General features: G+C 59.9%; 2 protein-coding genes across 7 annotated transcripts in view; both read left to right on the top strand.

Moving 5' to 3' along the window:
• The window catches only part of LOC105496680 (PR/SET domain 16), a 364,998-nt gene that overhangs the window by 17,858 nt on the left and 328,157 nt on the right, over positions 1-18,983 (top strand). The gene's annotated exons all lie outside the window — the stretch shown is intronic.
• LOC112429339 (uncharacterized) overlaps positions 1-18,983 on the top strand; it is a 35,293-nt gene extending 16,310 nt beyond the window's left edge. Inside the window, exon 2 of the mRNA XM_071067521.1 lies at positions 1-18,983. This exon is cut by the window's left edge and continues 14,178 nt beyond it. Within this exon, the coding sequence (XP_070923622.1) occupies positions 8,803-9,870 (1,068 nt within the window). The 5' untranslated portion in view covers positions 1-8,802 and the 3' untranslated portion in view covers positions 9,871-18,983.

Genomic DNA, 18,983 nt, shown 5'->3' with positions numbered 1-18,983 from the left:
AATTAGGCAAAAGATCTGCAGAAATGCGCTCGCGCCTGGAGATTTCAGTGAAAAATGAGAAGTCTTCTGAAATTTCCAGTAGTGAAGCAATTAAGCGATGGAATTCCGCAATCTAAACATGGTATCACTCACCTCCAATGAAAGTTAGAAAAAGAAAAGAAAGAGTGAAAAAGAAAAAAAGGAAAGAGAAAGGCTGAAGTCCAAGTGACCAAAGTTCTCAGGCCAACACCGACATGCTCGTAGTTCATATGGAAACTCTGCAGGTGCTGCCGGAGACCGTCTTGGGAGCGCCTGTTCCTTTGGAGGTGAAGGGTTAACGTGAGGATTCTTTCAGAAGAGGAGGCCTCACCATGTGCTTGTCAGCCCCACCTGAGACCAGCCCCACCTGTGACCAGCCCCACCTGAGACCAGCGCCACCTGTGACCAGCCCCACCTGAGACCAGCCCCACCTGTGAGCCAGCGCCACCTGTGACCAGCCCCACCTGAGACCAGCCCCACCTGAGACCAGCCCCACCTGTGAGCCAGCCAGGGCCTCCCACCTTCACATCCCTTCTACAGCAGCAAGACACCCTGTGATCTTAGCACCCAGTGCACCCCAGAGCATGGGCCAAGGAACGTGAGAGCAGGTGGGCAGTAGTCCTGGACATCCCCCTCTGGATCGGCTGGCAGGAAGTTGCTCCTGCCTTGAGGTCAGGTTAGGTTAGGGTCCTTCCTTGCCTGTGGTGGGCTGCCCAGCCCTAAAAGAGGAAATTCACATTTTCTGGGTCTGTTGGGGGTAGTTTTTAGATCATAGGAGGAGATTGAAACCAACTTTGATTTCCTTATCTGCAGATGCATTCTTAGTCAAAAATGCCCAATGCACCCTGTTTCCTTGGACATGACCAAGGAATGCCGTGTCCAGATGATCAATCCAGGGTTGGCCAGTGGCCCTCGTGATGGCTGGAATCACTCTTTTCAAAAATCCCATCTTGAGTGTCTCTGCCAGTACCATATCGTTTCCATTTTTACTCTTCTTTTTTTAACCACCTTGAGATGCCTTTGGACGACGAGTCTCTGGTTATTGACAAATCAATTTTCCAGGGAGGCGCGTTTCTGTTTGTGCTCTGGGGTCTGGCCTCCTGTTTGTGGTTGAGCAAAGATTACACTACATTTCTCAGTGAGCTGTTTCCCTCCGTCCCCTGAGACGCCCCTGCTCTTTGGCCCTGGTGCCACCGCCTTCTTGCCCTCCTTATTTCACTGCTGTTTCTCTCACCTTCTAAAGTCAGCCAGCAGCCCGGTGGAGATTTATGAGGCCTAAACTTCCAACAGGATTGTCTATTTTCTACATTCTCCCTGTGCTGCTCCGTTGCCTGACCTCCGCCACTGCTGCCAGTGCAGCTTGCACACACAGGAGTTTTGTTTGGCTGAGAAATCTCCTCGCCGAGGACGTGGGCAGGACTCTGGAGTTGCAGTTACATTCAGTCAGGGAGCTGGGGGCCGAAGTCACTGGGCACAGTCTAGAAAGCAATAAAAACAAAACAAAACAAAACAAAAAAACCCACCTTTCCCTTCTGTTGCATTCAACCAGAGAGCTGGGGGCTCAAGTCACTGAGAACAATCCAGAAACCAGTAACAACCCCTCCCCCCCAGCAGGCTTTCCCACAGAGTGCTCTTATGTGTTTGAATAAACTTAAAGCTGGACCCTTGGCTGCGCTGGGTGGAGAGGAATGAGACACATTTCCAGAACTTCCTCCATGTTCTGGCCCCACCCCGACCCTTCCTCTGGATAAGGACGGACCAAGGGATGTTTTTGTCTGGAAGAGGCGGAGGATCTGCTCAGTGACACCTGCACGCTGGTTCCCAGGTTCCCAAGCCCTGGGCCACTCACTAGGGCTGCGAGGCTGTGGCTGGACCTTCCCAACCCCTCCTATCTCCTGCCTTTCCCTGATTGGAGTGAGACCAGTTTCTAGTTTAGACCCAGGCCCACTTCACAAGGACCCCTCTCCACACATGTGCTGGGAGATGCAGGGATTCTTTTATTATTATTTTATTTATTTATTTATTTATTTATTGGAGACGGGGTCTTGCTGTGTCACCCAGGCTGGAGTGCAATGGCGTGATCTCGGCTCACTGCAACCTCTGCCTCCTGGGTTCAAGCGATTCTCCTACCTCAGTCTCCTGAGAAGCTAGGACTACAGACGTGCGCCACCACGCCCGGCTAATTTTTGTATTTTTAGCAGAGATGGGGTTTCACCATATTGGCCAGGCTGGTCTTGAACTCCTGACCTCAGGTGATCCCCCGCCTCGGCCTCCCAAAGTGCTGGGATTACAGGCGTGAGCCATCGTGTCAGTCCGAGATGCAGGGATTCTGAGAGCTGCCTGGTACCTGGTCCCTTGTCACCCCACCTGTCCTCAGCGGTGAGGGTGTTTGCAGGCCTGGGCCCCTCCCACTCGATGTTTGGATGGAGGTCATGTCTGCACCAGCCCCGGCCCCTGCCTGGAGAAAGGGTGTGGACCCCGAAACTCCTTGCACCCAACCCCTGCACAATGGGGACAGCTGGTAGCCCAGGCGGAACCTCCATTCTGAGGGGTGTGGGGATCCCCAGGACCCACTCCACACCGGGGCTGTGGCCACGTGCACCGTAGGACCGTAGCTGCTTCCACCTGGCTGCACCCTCTGTGGTCTGGGAACTCGGAGCTGAGGGAGGCAGTGCGAGCTGGTTCTCAGGAGGCGGAAGCGGGTGGAAACTTCTCAGAGCACAGTAGCCTGTCAGCCTTCCCATGTGGGGAAAATAAAACCCCCGCCAAGCATCTCCAGGCCAGAAAACCAAGACTGTTCATTCTGGCCTTTCTACAACAGCGTTTCCTAATTTAAACAGCAATGCACCTGCTGGCGAGGGGCTCCCCGCGTGGCTCGCTCTGGGACAGTGGCCACTGCCGAGGAAGTGCAGGGAGCCTCCGGTCTGGCGTTGTCGAATTCCCCTGGTCATTGCGTCTCCTCCGGGCTGAGCCTGATCCAGGATATTTGTCCCGAGGCCGGGTCTCCCACCCCCACCAGGGATGCTCCATTTGATTTCCTGAAAATAGGAACACCAAGCTGGTGACTCGCTCCAACTTCCTCCGGCCGACCGACGCCAGCTACAGAGAAAGCTCCTTGGAAACACTGTGTCCCAGCGTCTAAAATCCACTCATTCATTCACTCATTCATTCATTCCTGCCGCACTTCCATGGCTTTTTATGGGTGGCGCCTACTCTGCATCTCCCAAAGTTCCAAGAAGCTCTATTCCAGCCTCGTACTTGCTCATAGCTTCACCTGACAAATAAGATATAACCTCCCCGCAAAGTAGACTGCCATTCAAAGGCAAACCAAGCCCGCAGCCAGGATGGCCCTGTGTGCTCATTCGTGCCATGGGGACTGGAGAAGAGAATGCCAGCAAGCTCCCTGGTGCCCAGATGTGCCCTGAACGCTACCGCGGAGCTGGTCCCCCACAGGACATGGAGCGTCCAGACCTGGCCCGGGACTGCCCAGCAGACGGGGCTTGACACTGAGGGCTGTGACTGCCGCTTTCCCGAGGCGCTGCCGTCCACTTCCGAGGGAGTCCAGCTGGGGGACTCAGGCACCGGAGCTGGCCCAGTGAGAAGCACCACATGCCCCCGAGGCTGGGTGGGGATTGGTGACTGCCATTGGGCAGGCCTGGTGGAGCTCCTCTGAGCCTGTGCACACAGGCTGGGCACCTGGCTCCCACGAAACGTGGACATTCCTCAGGCAGCCAGTGGCTGTTTTCACCCAAATGGAGGCAAAGGCCGGGCTTCTTGTGCTCTCTCCAGGTGCGGGTCCCCACGAAGAGGCAGATTGCACGCCCACGCCCAAGGGCTTCTCACCTGACTCTGTCCCTGGGCAGACTTGGACACACAGCCTGGATACTCCCCAGTCTGACACCAACAGGTCACGTCAGAACCCCAAAGCCTCTGACTTTGAACTTGGCTGCACCACTGCCTGAGCCTAGATTGAAAGGGGCCGGGTCTTTGCCTGGGCACCGGCCCCTGAAGGCCATACTGGCCATCTAATTTAGGTTCCCAGAAGCAGCAGCTGACACTCCTGCCGGGCGGGAGACAGGACCCTCAGGCTCCGAGCCGAAAGCAGAATCTCCAGGACCTGCTTCAGAGGTGCACAGGCCTGGGTGTCCTTGCGTGTGATCTATGGGGAGCCACGAACGAGAAGCAGACAGCCCCCGGGGCTCCAGGGTCTAGCTCAGGAAAGTCACATTTCTCCCCACAAGTCTGCCTGGAGACCTCACCTGCCGACTCTCCCTGCAACCCCAAGCTCTGGCTCTGGACGGGGCTTCTTCTCTAAATGCCAGGGCGCCATGAGGAGACACGAGGGGAAAGACAGGAATGACTGCTAACAGGGAGACCAAATCCAGTCCCAAGGAGCCACTGACCAATAGCAGCTTAAACCACACAGAGCACTTCCATCAGACGTGACCTGGCCAAGCCAGACAGGCTCTCTGAAACCCAGGGCGTCTGGATGGGGAAACTGAGGCCCAGGGAGAGGCTGGTTGGGAGTGGAGGTCACCTGGGACGTTACCAGCACTGGACTTCACTCAGGTGGGTGCAGCCAGGCCCGCACGGAGATGACAACTTCTCCTTCATCTTCCAAGGCCCATCTTCCTGGCAATGCCCAGGCTGGCAATGCTCAGCTTTTCAGCAGGACTCAGATCCAGGGGGAGTTGGTGAGAAGGGCCAGGGTTGGGTCAAATCCAATCCTCATCCAGCTCCTCTCCCCGCCTGCCCCCTGGCTGTGCCATACTTCTCCCTGTATCCCTCATTACTGTGGGAGAGTCTGAGGGAGGCTGGGGTCCCTGCTGCGGAGGGCACCTCTGCCAGGCAGGGCCGCAGCTGCCTTTGCTGAGCACCCACTCCACCAGCAGCTGTGCTGAGCTCCTTGCATGATCACCCCACAGCCCTGGGGGGAGGGGATGGAGCTGTCCCTCCATAGACATAGGGGCCGTGAGCTTGGGGTGGAGCCGGCTGCTCCAAGTGGACTCAGGCTGATGGAGGGGCCCCCACTCACCCCGACTCTGTGAGCCCCAAGGCCCAGTGGGGACCCAGCCTGGAGAGAAAGGGCCTGTCCCCAGAGGGCCTCCCTCTAATAGGGGTGATGGATGGTTGGCAGGTGGTCAGATGCGAGATAATTCACATTGTAGAGCCTGCCTGGAAAATCAGTGGGACTGTGAGAGATGCTGGGTTTGGGAGGGCCGCGTGAGCCCCAGGACGGCTTCGTGGGGAGCGGGACGCAGGTCTCAGTATAGAGGATAAGATGGAGCCAGCCGGGGATAAGGGTGGACCATGCAGGACACTCCCTGGACCCCCGTGTCATGGCACTGCTGCATGGTGCTGGTGTCACCTGCTTGTAGACGTGGACGCCAGGCTCAGAGAGCACCGTGACTGTGCCCGGAGCCCCAGGTGGTGGGAGACGCGGTATGGCTCTGCAGCAGGGCCCGACCCCAGGGGCTCAGAGAGGCAGTCTTGCAGGGAGGTGCCAGGCATGAGGGCTGCTGTTCGTGAGCCCCGAGGCAGAGGCTACTGTGTGCTCCTGAGGGTGTCAGCCACCAGGGGCAAAGGCACCGGGTCCTGCCGCATTGCTCATCCTCACACGTGCTCATACCCTGCAGGCATGCTTCTCCTCACACGTGCCCATACCCTGCAGGCACCGAGTGCCACCAGCACTTGGGTCCATGAATGGAGCAGGTCTCAGGATCGGGGCATCGTGACCATGGACATGCTGGGAGCTGTCTTTTTATTTCCTTGGCAAAATGTACTGTTTAGTTAGAAAACATCCAGCACTCACCATTTCTGATCAGCAAGTGGGAAGTGAGTGGGAGGCACACACTACATCCCCCTCAGGCCGGCCGGGCGTCCTCAGGGCTCTGTGGAGGGGTCTGCACAACCACGTGCTGGATGTACGCCTGGTGCAGGGAGCCTCCTCCCTCTGCCTGGGCACCCCTGGTCTGGGCTCTGACCCACGAGCTGGGGGCTGATGCACTTTGGGGTCTCCCGGCAGCTCCAGGGTGGCAACCTGGGCTGGGGCTGGGGTCAGGGGCTGTCTCAGGGAGGACATGAAATCTCAAGGCAACATCTTAGACCCAGGGGCAGAGGGGAAACCTTGCAGCTGCGGCCCCTTTTCCACGACTTTGACATAGACAGAAGTGAGAGGCAGGCAGGGCTGCTACCTCTACCCCTGGGGCCCCTTGGGCCAAGTGCTCCCTGCTGCAGGGACGGAGGTGGCGTCCCAACTCTGGAATCACTGTCTAATGCCTGTAAAGCCAGGAACATGGGGCCAACCCTGGTTGACCGCCCTCAGCAGCAACTTCCCTGAGCAGACCTCTTCTCCTGACCCGGCTGAGAAGTGAGAAGTGGTGAAAAGAGGAGTTCTCACCCCTTAATACTGTTTTCCTCACCCAGACCTCTTGAAGGGCCCAGGCTGGCTGATGTCAGGAGACCCCAGGCTACCCCTATTTCAGAGGCAAAGCCCAGGCTAGCCCAATGTCAGAGCAGAGCCCAGGCTAGCTCCATGCTGGAGGCTGAGCCTGGGTACTGTCCAGCGTTGGGATGTTTGGGAGCACCAGGACAGTCTGCCCTCCACATTTCCGTACAGCCAGGCTGCAAACACGGTCAGACTGGGATGCGGCTGGGGCTTGGTCAGAAACCATCTGCCCATGAAGAGTCCCCTTCCAGAATCAATTGATTGTTTCTCTAGACTTTGGGGGCCCTGGAATCAAGTGGGGAACGAGAGCCTCAATGCCACAGGTCATGTGCTTTCTGCCTCTGGGCGCCCTGGGACCACCAGTGTCTCCACTGTGTGTCTGGTTGTGCAGGCTGAGGTCGCAGTGCCCGTGGGCCCCTTAGATTGTGGGGTTCACATGAGTTCTCGGAGGCTGCATGCTGTGGTGGTGGTAAGGTAGAAAGGCGGGCCCTAGGAAAGAGATGAAAGCAGGGCAGGGAGGGAGAGTGGACAGCGTGAGGCTAGCCCGCCAGAGCTCGGGGCAAATGCCCACTCCCACCTGGCTATGGCTGAGGAATGGCCAATTTGGCCCAGCCCCAAAGCGCAGAGAAGGAGGGGGAGCGTGCGGGGGTCTGTGGGGCCAGGCCTGTGCACCCCAACCCACCCGAGCGGAGAGCAGGTGAGACAAGGAAGGAGTTCCTGGCAAATTTCCCTGAGCCCCGAGAAGTTTTTAGAAGTTGCCACGAGTGTGTGGGCTTCTGCGATTCTGTGGTCAGGCTGCTGTGTTTCAGGAAGTGCCAGACAGAAGTGGTGACACCAGCCAGCAACTTGGTCTGGGGAAAGTGGTGGCTGCAGCCAGTGTGGTCTGTGGCTGCGGGTGACCCAGAAACGAACACCTGAGTGTGCAGGGCAAGAGGCGGGCCGGGGCACGCAGGGCAGAGCTGGGGAGGGAAAGGGGAACTCTCGCCGCCCAGGCCTGGATCAGCAGAGGGGACAGGTGACTGGTGGCACGGGGGTGCACAGGCAGCAGGCACCCGCCATCCCCCCCTGCCTCCACAGCTCCTGGGTGGCTCCTAAGCACCCCTTGGGCGGCCACGGAACTGTCAGAGTGGAACGACTTAGAAGTAAATTTGAGTAGAGTACCAGCCACATTACCCTGCAGGGACATGGGCTCCCAAGGTCAATGCCGGCCCCCAGCCCCAGCCTGTCTCAGGCCTGTTCATGCCGGACTGGCAGCTATTAGCTTGGCATCGTGATCCGGTCAGTCAGAGGGCAGTTTGGGCACAGGAGTGCAGACATGGCTGCCCTTCTCAGCCCCCGGCAGGTTCAGAGCCGGGTCTGGGATGCTATAAAGCATGGCCGTCATTTCCACTGGGCCCTGGTGAGCTGTGATGAAGAGGTGACTTCCATGCTGATGACCAGGAATATGTTTTGCTTATTGGTGTGAACAGACTCGTTTCACAGAACACGCCGGCATCCCCTGAGCGCCGGCCCAGCAAGGAGTTTCAGTGGCTGCGCCGTTCCTGCCTAAATGAGCAAGGCTCCCCCAGGTGCTTCTCGGGCTCCCTGGACTCCCTGTAGCCAGGCAGGCGGGGGCCTTGTCCCTGCTATGGTCGCTGTGGGACTCCTGGTGGGAAGGAGGGGTCTGCATGAGTGCCAGGTGGGTCTTCCTTCCTGGTCTTTGCTGATGTGGATGGAGCCACACAGCCTGGAACCCCTGGTGCTCGTGACCGAGACCTTCTCACGGCCGCATGGGGGAATTGCCCGTGCTGGGTGAGATGAAGCCAGCGGGAGGGGACGGCTCTGCTGCCCTGGCCTACTCCCCAGCTGGGGAGACGCTGAGCCAGGATCCCATGGCTTGTCTTGATGGGGCACTGGCCCAGACGAGCGGCCAGGGGTCTCCCAGGGCCCTGCCCACCTGCCTGTGATGAGAAGGCCCCTCTCCAGCTCAGTGCGTGAAAAGCCAGGCTGGAGCCCCACCTTCCTGACCGCCAGCCCAAACCACGCTGGCACTTGGTGACCAGGCCTCATCCAGCAGCCCTGCAGCTGGGTTGAGGTGGCCCAGGGCTGTCCAGGGAGGCAGCTGAGAAGAGGGCTGCAGAGGAAGCGGAGTAGCGAACTCAGTGTGTCTCCAGTGGTGCCAGGTGCCGCTGAGGTGCCAGATGTCCTGGGCTCAGACCTACCCTCACAGGTCATATGGACAGCGGTGTCCCCCTCCTGGGGTGGGGGGCACTCCTAAGGCAGAAAGCCCATAGGACCTCGAGCACAGCCCTGTGCAGCTGTGTCCCAGGGGAGCCCAAGCACTGTGTGTGTGCCTTATGGGGGGCCGGGCTGGACTGCTGGTCCTTTTAGTGCCCCCTGGACTCAGCTTCCACATCCACAGGATTGACAGGACGGTCTCCTCCTCCAGATACCCTGGGGACCCCTGTGCTGCCCTGAGACATAGCCACCTCAAGACACAGCCACACGGTGTGTGCTGCAGGCAGCCTCTGGCCCCGGCCAGGAGGGTAGGATTTGAGGGGGCAGGGGTCGGTGTGGGAGATGACTCTGTGGAGTCCGGGGTGACGTGTGGGGGTCCGTCTTCCCCTTGGAATGCCCTGGGGGGCTGCTTGGGTGCCCCGGGGGAGCCTCATATCACAGCTCACTGTGTGGGTCCTCCTCCACAGTGGGTGGCCTCTGCCTGCAGTGTGGACTTGAGGTCCCCTCAGCATGTGACAGGGGTCTGGGGCCAGTGGAACGTCACACTCCCTGTGTCCTCTCCTCCAAACAGCTCAGTGGGCCCTGGCTGGGACACCCCACTTTCCCGCAAAGCCCTCGGGACCTGCCCCACAACAGTCCTGGCTGCCTGTCATCCCCAGTGTCCTGGTGCCTGTCTATTTGGGGTGCAGGGTGTGCACCCCATGCTTAGAATATCCTGGACGCCAGGAAGGCCCCGGTGCTTTGAACCCCCACGTGGGCAGGAACCTCTGCTTTCCTACTCCTCTTCCACCTTATCTGCCTTCTTTCCTGCCTCTCCCTGGGTTCTCAAACCTCCCTGCTCATGGCAGTTCCCCCCGAGGCAGCCTCCTCGCCGTCCTGTCCTCTCCAGCCCCAGAACCCCGCGGGCCGCTTCCTCAGGTCTCCTGCCCGCAGGACCCCCAGGAGCTTCTGTGCGCCATCCCTGGTCAAGTCGGAGCCGTAGGGGAAGGAATGAGGTCATGGGAGGAGAGGCGGCTGGGCCTGAGTGCAGAGGGCGAGGGTCTGTTTCGAATCCACACCTCGTGGCTGATGCTGGAAACCACTGGCAAAGCCCGAGCTTCCCCTCTGCACCTGCCTCTTCCTCTTTTGCTGGCCGGGGCATCTTCCCTCCCTCAGTGCCTCGCCGCCTGTGCATTGAAGGGTCATGAGGGAGGGACGCCGGGGACTCCCTCTCCTGTACCTGGACCAGCGAGGAAGACACAGCCCCGTCTCAGGGCTGCCGAGCCCTCCGAGGCTTCCAGAGCAGGGGCGGATGGTGAGTGGGCTGTCTCTCCCTGCGAGAGCCGAGCAGCGTGGGTGTGCTGTGGCCCTCGTCTTCCTCAGTTTCCCCAGTGCCCATCTTTCCTTGTGCCAGCATGGGAGCCTGGGCAGCTTCTGCCCACCCCCAGGTGAGACAGCGCCGTGGTTTCTAGGAAGAAGCCACCCATGGAACCACGTGGGTGATTTTGTGCCCATTTAAAACTACGCCGAGGCTGCTGTCTGCGCCACTTCTCTCCCAGGCTTTCCAGTAGACTCTCGAGGGAGCCGCCTGCTGCAGCCATGGGTGCATGGGGTGCGTGTGCTCCCGGGGGACGCTTTGGCTGGGGCTGGGGTCAGACAGCACATTACCCAGGTCGGGATTCTAGGAGAAGCTGCCCTCACAGCCAAGGTCATGGGCAGGGTTGAGGGTGGAACTGAGGAGCCTGTCTCCGCACCCACAGCTGGATGAGGTTCAGCCGGGTCCAAAAAGCTCTGGTCTCTGATGGGTCATCTGTTGTCCACGTGACCTGCCTCAGACGAATTTCTCAATTTCTCTGAGTATGGAAAGAACGTGATGGTGTCTGCCTGGCAGGGCTGCCGAGGGCCACGTCTCCAAAGGGGCTGGTGCCCAGTGAGCAGAGTGGTTGTGCGTAACAACAGCGGCCAGGCTGCCGCCCCTGTGCCCTGACTTGGTGTCTCCCCGCAGGTGAATGGTCGTAGGTGCTGGTCAGGGTCCCCTCATTCCAGAGACCAGAAGCCAGCACCAGCTGATGTCACACAAGTGATGAACTTAAAAATGCATTCTTCTCCACTTGCACCTCTAAAAGCTCAGCCTCCAGTGACCCCCCCTGGCCCTGCCCTCCCATCTCCAGCCTGGAGATTCCTACCCCACAGCCCCTCTGGGGGTCCTGGCCTCAGCAGCTGCTCTTCCTGTCATGGAGGGAGGCAGAGACAGCGGCAGTCACAGGGTCTCCCTGAGGCCTGGGAAGGTTCCTCTGGGTCATGGGGCTGGATTCGGTTTCCCATCCTGGGTCTGGAAAATCCTTCTCCTGGGCTGCACCCTGCCCCAGCCTCAGCCCAGCAGGTTTTCTCGGGGCCGGCTCCCTGCTCCCAGCTCCTGGAGCGTCAACTCTTGGGCGAGGTCACCCTCGCTGCCCACTGAGGGGCTGCGGAGCGGCAAGCTGGCAGGGGGCTCAATGGTCAGAAAGGCCAGCTGTGCCTGGCCCAGGGGCCCACTTGTCTCCCCCTCTAGCCGCTCCACCCAGGTGCCTCCCCCAGACTCCCATCCAGCTGGGGAGAGGGATGCCCCTGCAACCAGTGAGGTACCCCCATGGGCGAAGGTCCAACTCAGGGCCTGGCTTCCTCTGGCTTCAAGACGCCAGGCAGAGCCACAGAAGGGAGGCACCCCAGGGAGCGCGGCCGCTGTGTTGGAACCCTGTCTTCTAAAATGCGTCAGTTTCTCTGGGGGATAAAACTGCTTCTCTTGAGGTCTACAAGGGGGTGCTGTTAGTTTAAAGGAAGAAGGGGGTTTTCCTCGGATGCCCCTCGCTGCTTCAGCCCTGCAGAGCTGGCTGCCTCCTTGGGCTCCTGGCTGCTGCATACCCACTGTCCTTAACTGCCAGCTGCGTGGTCCTGCAGGCGAACTGTGTCCCATCCATGATGCTGCCTCCACCTCCCCACCAAGGACCCGGCAAATGCTGCTTCTCAGTGCCTGCTGAGTGGCTGAGCGGCCTCACTGAGGAGGGTGAGCAAAGGAACTGGTCCATCCCCGGCTGAGTAGGAGGGTTGGGCCACCCGCTCCGTCAAGCCCTGTCGAGGGGACCCAGAGTGGCGGGGGGCATGTGGGAGTGCTGAGAAGCAAGCTCCTCTGGGAATCCAGGCCACCTGCAATGAGGATTCTCAAATGGGCTTCCTCAGGGGCTCTGCACATGGCCCCTGGGGTGCTGGGCCCAGGTTGGGGGCACTTAGGTCAGCCCTTCAGCTGTGGACTGGGCATCTGACCAACCCAGTTCTAACCCTGGCTCCGCCGCCTGCCACTGAGGGACCCCGAATGACTCCCCAAACTGCTTAGAACTCACCGTAACACACAGACAGTGACACCTGCCTGGCAGGGCTGCCAAGGGGCCGGGAGAAACATGCACCCACTGTGCGGCTTCAGTTATACCTGTAACCAGCCTCATGGAGGCCCCGGAGTTCCGGATGCTCGGCACGGGGTCCCCAGCGGTGGGGGGCAAGGATCCTGGCACCCTGCAGGCAGCTCCTGGGGACTGGCTGGTGCTGGGCTGTGGATGTTTGGGGTGCTCAGAAACACTCCAGGCACAGCACAGAGAGAGGTGCTCCCTGATCCCAGGCCCGCCAGCACAAGCCAAGTGCAGTGGGTCACAGAGACAAGCATGAACTCATCAGGAACTTGGGGAGCAGGCTCACTCGTGCGGGCTGGGGCCGCCCACCGGGCTGCCGTGGCAGGTGTGTCGGAAGACGTGCATCAGAGACCGTTTAAGAGTAAACGCTCCCAGCGTCCCTCTACATGGGCGGAAATGCAGGTGCTAGAGAGTGAAGGGCCGTGGGAGTGGGTGAGATAGTGCCCCCTCCTTCTCCACCTCCTTCCAGTGCAGCTACAGAGGACCCGGAGGCTCTCATGGACAAAGATGGGCACAGGAATCGGGGGTCAGGTGGCAAGCAAAGGCTGCCCCCAGGAGGCACCTATGAGATGGAGGCCACTGGGCTCGGCAACCCCAGGTGAGGGAGCCTTAGAGGGCGCCTGCTCCTCTAAGCCCTGTCCTCTGAGGGGCATGGAGCAGCCCGGCACTGCCCTGTGGGTCCCTGACAGGTGGCTGTCCCCTGGCATCCGTGGGAAGGAAGGGCCCTGCCCTCCCCTGGGGCCTCTGGTCTTCCTCCCTGGCTGGAGAGGTGGGGACCAGAGCAGGGCTTGCCCCCTGCCCGCTCTGTGACATAGCCCCTGCACCCACTCTCTGGGAGAGAGGCAGATGGATGCCTGCAGCAGCAACGCCACATCACGGACCCGTTCGGTCTTCATAAAATGCAGAGTGACTTTCGGCTGCTTTAGCTCCTGTCTTTAAGTCCTCTACTGGGTCCTGTCTTCCAGCGAGTCCTCAGGCTGAGCCACCTCCCCATCCCTGACCGTGGATGGTGGCCTGGGACATGGATGAGTCTTTAGGACATGATGGCTGGGGTGTGGGGCAGCTGAGCTGTTCTCTGTGGCGCCGCTGTTGTACCTCCACCCCCTGCCCTCAGTGGACGGGGCCTCTGCGGGGGCTTCCTGAGGCATTCGACAGGCCTGGAGAAGCGAGCTCCAGGCACAGCCCACGGTCTTCCCAAGCACCCCCAGTTCCCAAGGGGCGTCTGTCGCCGCCTCCTGGAGTCCCCCATGTAACCCGTTTGCCCAGGGAGGAGCTTGCCCCGGGTGAGGTTCCCATGTGGAAGATAGATGTGCCCACACACGCCGTATAGGGCTGGTGGGTCCTGTGGGGTGGCACGCAGGACAGGAGGACCTGGGCTGACTCAGCACAGCCGGATCCAGCTGTGGCGCCATGAGAGTGGAAGGTGAGAGATGAATATGGCCCGGAAAGGGTGGTGCCACAAGTACCCGCGATGGGGAGGAGCTTGTTGAAGGTGACGGGTGGCACTTGGTCATGTGGCTGCTGGCTGACATTCCCCGGGGAGCCTGAGGAAGGGGCATTGGAGGGGGCAGGTGTCCGGCTGAGTACAGGGGCTGCTCCCTCATGGGGAATGCCCTCGGCGGGAGTGGATGCTGTTGGGCCCCAGGTATGTCCCCATCTCGACCGGCTGGCACTGCAGGATGCCGCAGGAAGCCTCCTCTCCGTGCCCCTGCGGTCTGGGGAACAGAGACTGTGCCACGATGAGCTAAGCTCTCCTCCTGCTCCTCCTCCCGCTGGCCCCGGCGGACGAGCAAACACTCTTCCCGAGAGATAGTGGCTCCCATCCAACGCACCTCGGCTAATCACCAGCCATCGTGGGAAAAGCCTGAGATGAGGGCCGCGAGGCAGTGCATTGTCTAGGGGAGATTAAAGCCCCAGGGCCGTATTGTCTGGCCAGGGGATAAATCTTCGCGCTGTCACTCAGGCACTGAATTAAATTCCCCCTCGTTTTCTAAAGGGGCTTATCTGTCCTGAATGGGCGGCCGCACCACCAGCGTGAGCGGACGTCCCAGCACCTTCGGGACAGGCTGGGGGAGCGGTGGCCATCGGGGAAGGGGACACGGGGCCTGGAGAGGCCACAGAATCCTGGCACAGGAGGGCAGGCTTGGCCTGAGCTCTGACTGCTCCCCCGACACTGTGCATGGAGGAGCCGGAGCACCCGTGGGGGTCTCTGCTCTGGGCCTGGCAGAGCCGGAAGCCACCAAGTGAGGGAACGGAACTTGGCAAGGTCAGACGGCCAGCCAGGGGTGGGGGAAAATGGCACATGTCCTCAAGGCAGCTTGAGACTGAGAAGGAATGCCGGCCCAGCTCAGCATGTGTGATCTGGAACTTTCTATGCATGGTTACATCTGTGTTAGAGCAAGACTGGGAAAACCACCCGTTCTTGTCCCCCCACCCCGAGACCCCCAGTCCCAGCTGGACCTAGTGCTAGAGTCCTGGGCTGGGGCACAGTTTCTGCTGGCTGGAGGCCCTCCGAAAAGCACAGCCCCTCCAAGGAAGGAGAGTTTACACGGGGGGGGGGGGGGGTTTCAACATTCTCAGCAACAGGACTTTCTAACCCCAACCTTGTATGAGGTCCTAATTTACAAAACCAGTGAAGGCAGAGTTGGGGAGGATATCCCGGCCACAGCAACGTCCGGGCTGAACAGCCTCGTTCAATGCTCCCAGGAGCCCCATTTCACAGTGGAGAACCCAAAGCTCAGAGAGGGTGGGTAGCGAGTCCAGGCCACACAGGGAGCCAGGTAGGGTGGCGCCACCACCCAGGCCTCCCCAGCAGAGCTGGGAGGGCACTCAGGGTAAGGAGGACCTGCCAGCACCCGGCCACCTCGTAGCTGTCCCCTCTGGTTCTCTGGGGCCTGTCAGCTCAGGTCAGCCTCCTGATGGAATCCTGGAATAAAGACTGTCACGGGAAGCCGCCTCTGGGGTCCTCGTGGGTTGGGCCCACTGGTGGGATCTTAGCTAAAAGTTTCAGCTCTGAATCCTCAAAACCCCATCCCCAGCCTTGAACAGCAGGTGGGACCCCCCAGCATCCCTGCCTAGACTGGACGGTTGGATCTGAAGTGTCCTGCATTTCCATCTCTGGGCATTTCCATCTCCGGGCATTTCCATCTCTGGGCATTTGGGGAAGTGTGCTCATGGGTTTTTCTGCAGTGTGCACAGAGTTCGCCCCTGGGGATGGGCTTTAATATGCTTTTGTGGCCCTTTCTGGCTTTCCAGTTATCTCCAACTGCTCCACTGAAGGACCCAAACCATTGCCTGAACAAGGAGACCTGTACCTGTTACCAGATTCTCAGTGAGCAAACAGCCTGCCCGCTGGGGCCCCTGCAGAAGGGACTCTGGATGGGCTGGGACCATCTGCTTCCTACCTCATGTGTGGCTCCTCCCCTTCCTCTTCCAGAGCAGATGCTCAGGTGGGAGGTAGCCCCGCTGCTTTGGAGGTCAGAGTAGCCCAACATCAGGGCCACCTAACATCCCAGGTGACGTGAGTCTGAATGTATTGTTTCCTTCAAATCTTCCTCTCCCTGAAACTGGAAGATGCGATCCTGTGTGCACAGAGGCGTCACAGGAGCTCAGGTTCCTCCCAGTCTGGGGTGCGAATAGGTTCAACAGGTCCTCCTCTAATACTGCTGGACCTGGGGCCACTGCGAGAGCAATGTCAGGAGAGATGGAGATGGGCGACTCCGTCTCTGACCACCACGCCTGTCCTGGTCAGCTGGGGCGGCCGTAACCGAGGACCGAGGACCACAGACTGGGCGGCTTAGACAGCAGGAGTTTGTTTTCTCAAAGCAAAGGGTCCCCGTGGTGCTGGTTGCTCCTGAGGCCCCTCCTGAGGCCCCTCCTGAGCCTGTCTTCTGCCTTTGTCTTCTCATGGTCATCCCTCTGCATCTGTGTCCTCATCTTCTAAGGACACCCGTCCTATTGGATTAGGGCCCTTCCTAATGACCTCCCTTTAGCTTAATCGTCTCTTTACAGACCCTCTCTCCAAATACATTCTGAGCTCCTGAGGTTAGGGCTTCGCCCTGTGAATTTGAGGGAACCCCATGCCCTTCCTTGCAATGCCGTGTTGACTAGCAGCGGCTCTTCATCCTGGGTCTCTGAGCATCACTGTTAGTGATAACCTGGCATACTGCCCAAAACGCCAGCCCCCGAGGGATGGTGCAGAAAAACCTGTGGGGGGTGCCCAGGCCACTGGACATTTCCTTGAGCAGGTGTGCAGGGCGGGAGGGGACGCGAGTTCTGTAATTGGCATGCATGCACCGTTCCGAGAGGCTACACGAGCTTAAAGACAGGCCTCAAACCTGAGAGGCGTCCCTGGAAATCAGGGCTGCTCTGGAGAGCACAATTTTCCCCGTTTTTGTGGGGTTGAGCCTTTTCAATAAGATTTCAAGAGAATAAAATCCACAGGCCCCAGGGAATTTGCATACGGCTACTTAACATCAATTCTGTATGTTTTTTTAAAAAATAAAGAAATAAACACATCCACAAACTTCCCCATCCACAGGGCGGGACTACCCTGGGAGTTAACGGTTCAAACCTATACAATTTTTTAAAACCCAGCAGCTTTCCATAACAAAGGGCAAAATTCACAAACAAATTGCCTTCCTCCGCTGAAGTCACTGCTCCTTGGCCGGGTAAAGGCGTGTTGATAACACACAGCTCTTTGGGCCACCACTGAATGGCGGATTCCCACGGAGACAGGGTCCCCCGAGGTCTGATGAGAACAGCGTGGCTCAGGAGCCTGCAGGCTTGCTCCCCGCTTCCAGCCTTTTCAGGACTCCAGCTCCCAGGCGGCCCTGTGGGGACCCGGGAGGCAGCCTCCCCGAGGGAAGTCGGGGCTGTGCAGAGGCAGCCCAAGACCTGCCGTCCTTGCTGGAAGGTGCTAGAAGGAGCTGGGAGGGGCTGGAAGGCAAATGCCTCCACGCACAGGGCCTTGCTGTTCTAGAAGCTTGAGTGAACAGGCAGAGGCTGCCCGAGGAGGGACAGCGCTGGAGAGGACAGGGTGCTGAGTCAGCTGGCATCTCATGTGTGGGAGACCACAGCAGGTGTCTGTCCCGTGTTCACAAGGGTGGGCCCCCCAGCCAGCCCTCAAGAAGCCCTCAGTCCAGCCAGGGACAGGGGCTCAGAGATAAGTAACCCCCACCAAGTGAGACCAGTGGAGCTGTGGCCTCTAAGGTCTAGAGAGCTGGTGCTGCTGGCCCTGCCTACACATCCAGGAGCACGTGCCGGCGGCCCTCTCCCCAGATCACTTCTTCCGCCTTCGTTCAGAGCTGCAGCCTCCTCGTCACCCTGGCTGGCCCCTCTGGGCTACAAACCCCTGGTGAAGTCTTCCTTGGAGCCCCCCCGCTCCCCATGTCACCCGGCCCTCACTGTGCATTCCTGGGCCATGGCCACCCTGCCCACATGCTCCTCCTGCTCCTCCCGGTTCCTGACAGCATCTGGTACCCAGTGGCCACTTCATGAACGCTCACTGAACACATGCATGAGAGGTGAACACGCACCTGGAGGTGGGGTGGCCTCCAAGGATAGGGCTCTTACAGGGTGTCCCTCAGCGCATGGGGAGGAGGCAGGACGGACTGTTCTGGAGCAGGTATCATGGGAGGATCTGCTGTCCCCTCTGGAAGGTGCTGGAAGGAGCTGTCAGGAGTGCCTGGGCAGGAGGAGAAGCAGGGCCATCTCCCAAAGGAGTGAGACCTCTCCACGATGGCCACAGGCTCCTCACTGGGGAGCAGGAGCGTCCACTGCCCGCCTGGTGTCCTGCGGGCTTAGACCTGGAGATACCACTGTCCTGCCCGCCAGCCTCCCTGGGCCCAACCTTGAGGGCCCAGCCCGGCCTCGTCACAGCTCTGACACCCCGCTTCCTGCAGGCACCTGGCCCAGAGTAGAGGCTCCGGTCTGCACTGCAGCACTCTCTCCCCTGTGGGTCCAGAGACGGAAGGGCGCTGTGTGTGGACGCACGGTCTGGTCAGGGCCCTCTCCGGGCCAGGGGCCGGTCAGCAGGCTCTTCCGGAGCGCAGCTTTGCACCTGAGGCCTGGGCCCGGGAAAGGACCCCTCGGATGGTCACCGGTCTGGACCCCAAAGGGTTAAGGAGCAAGTGTGCGCTTTGTTCCCGGCATCCCCTCAGATGTGAGCCTAGCGCTGTCCCCAATCCCTTCCTCATGACTGTGATTAGTATTGCGGGATGAATAGGCCAGCGCAGATTCCTATGGTAACCTTCAAAATGCATTCCTCGGGCAGGCTCTGCCTCCCGCAGTAATTACATTCCTAACTCGGCCCACAAGCAGCATGCTAATTAGCGCTCCGCTGGCCTCGCCTCCCGCCCTGAGAACGGGGCTAGCAGAGGCCACTGCTGTGTGCAGCCCCTTCCCCCTGCGGCGCCCCAGACAGGACAGGAAACAGGCAAGAGGCCAGGGCAGCCGGGGCAGGCGGCCATAGAGTGTCTTCTAGGGAGGAGCAGCCCAGAGCCCCTCTGCCACAGCCATCCTCAGTGTGCCCCGGAGTCCACCTGTGCGCCTTCGTCAGGTGGGGGTGGGACATGCCCTGAAAGCTCTGCCCTGTCCTCCAGCCCTAGCTTCCTGTCGAAGCTTCCTGGGTGCAGGGCTCAGGACTGAGAAGGGGGCAGGCTAGGGCCCATCTTGCCTTCGGCCTCAAAGGATGCAAGCCCAGCTCCCCACCTAGTGCATGTGGATGGAGCCCTGGCAGGGTGGTGGGGTGCGGGGTGAAGCCCCTGAGGGGGCCTGTCTTCCAGGGGGAGCGGCACCGGAGAGCAGGTGGCCAGGTCCGCAGAGAACACCTGGCAGGCAGTTCTTTGGATGCGATGGGGGTATCCAACCTGGAAGCTGAA

The sequence above is a fragment of the Macaca nemestrina genome, chromosome 1, assembly GCF_043159975.1.
Source record: "Macaca nemestrina isolate mMacNem1 chromosome 1, mMacNem.hap1, whole genome shotgun sequence".
Lineage (NCBI taxonomy): Eukaryota > Metazoa > Chordata > Mammalia > Primates > Cercopithecidae > Macaca > Macaca nemestrina.
The sequence above is the reverse complement of the archived record's forward strand: the minus strand, read 5'-3'. Positions and strand labels throughout refer to the sequence as shown.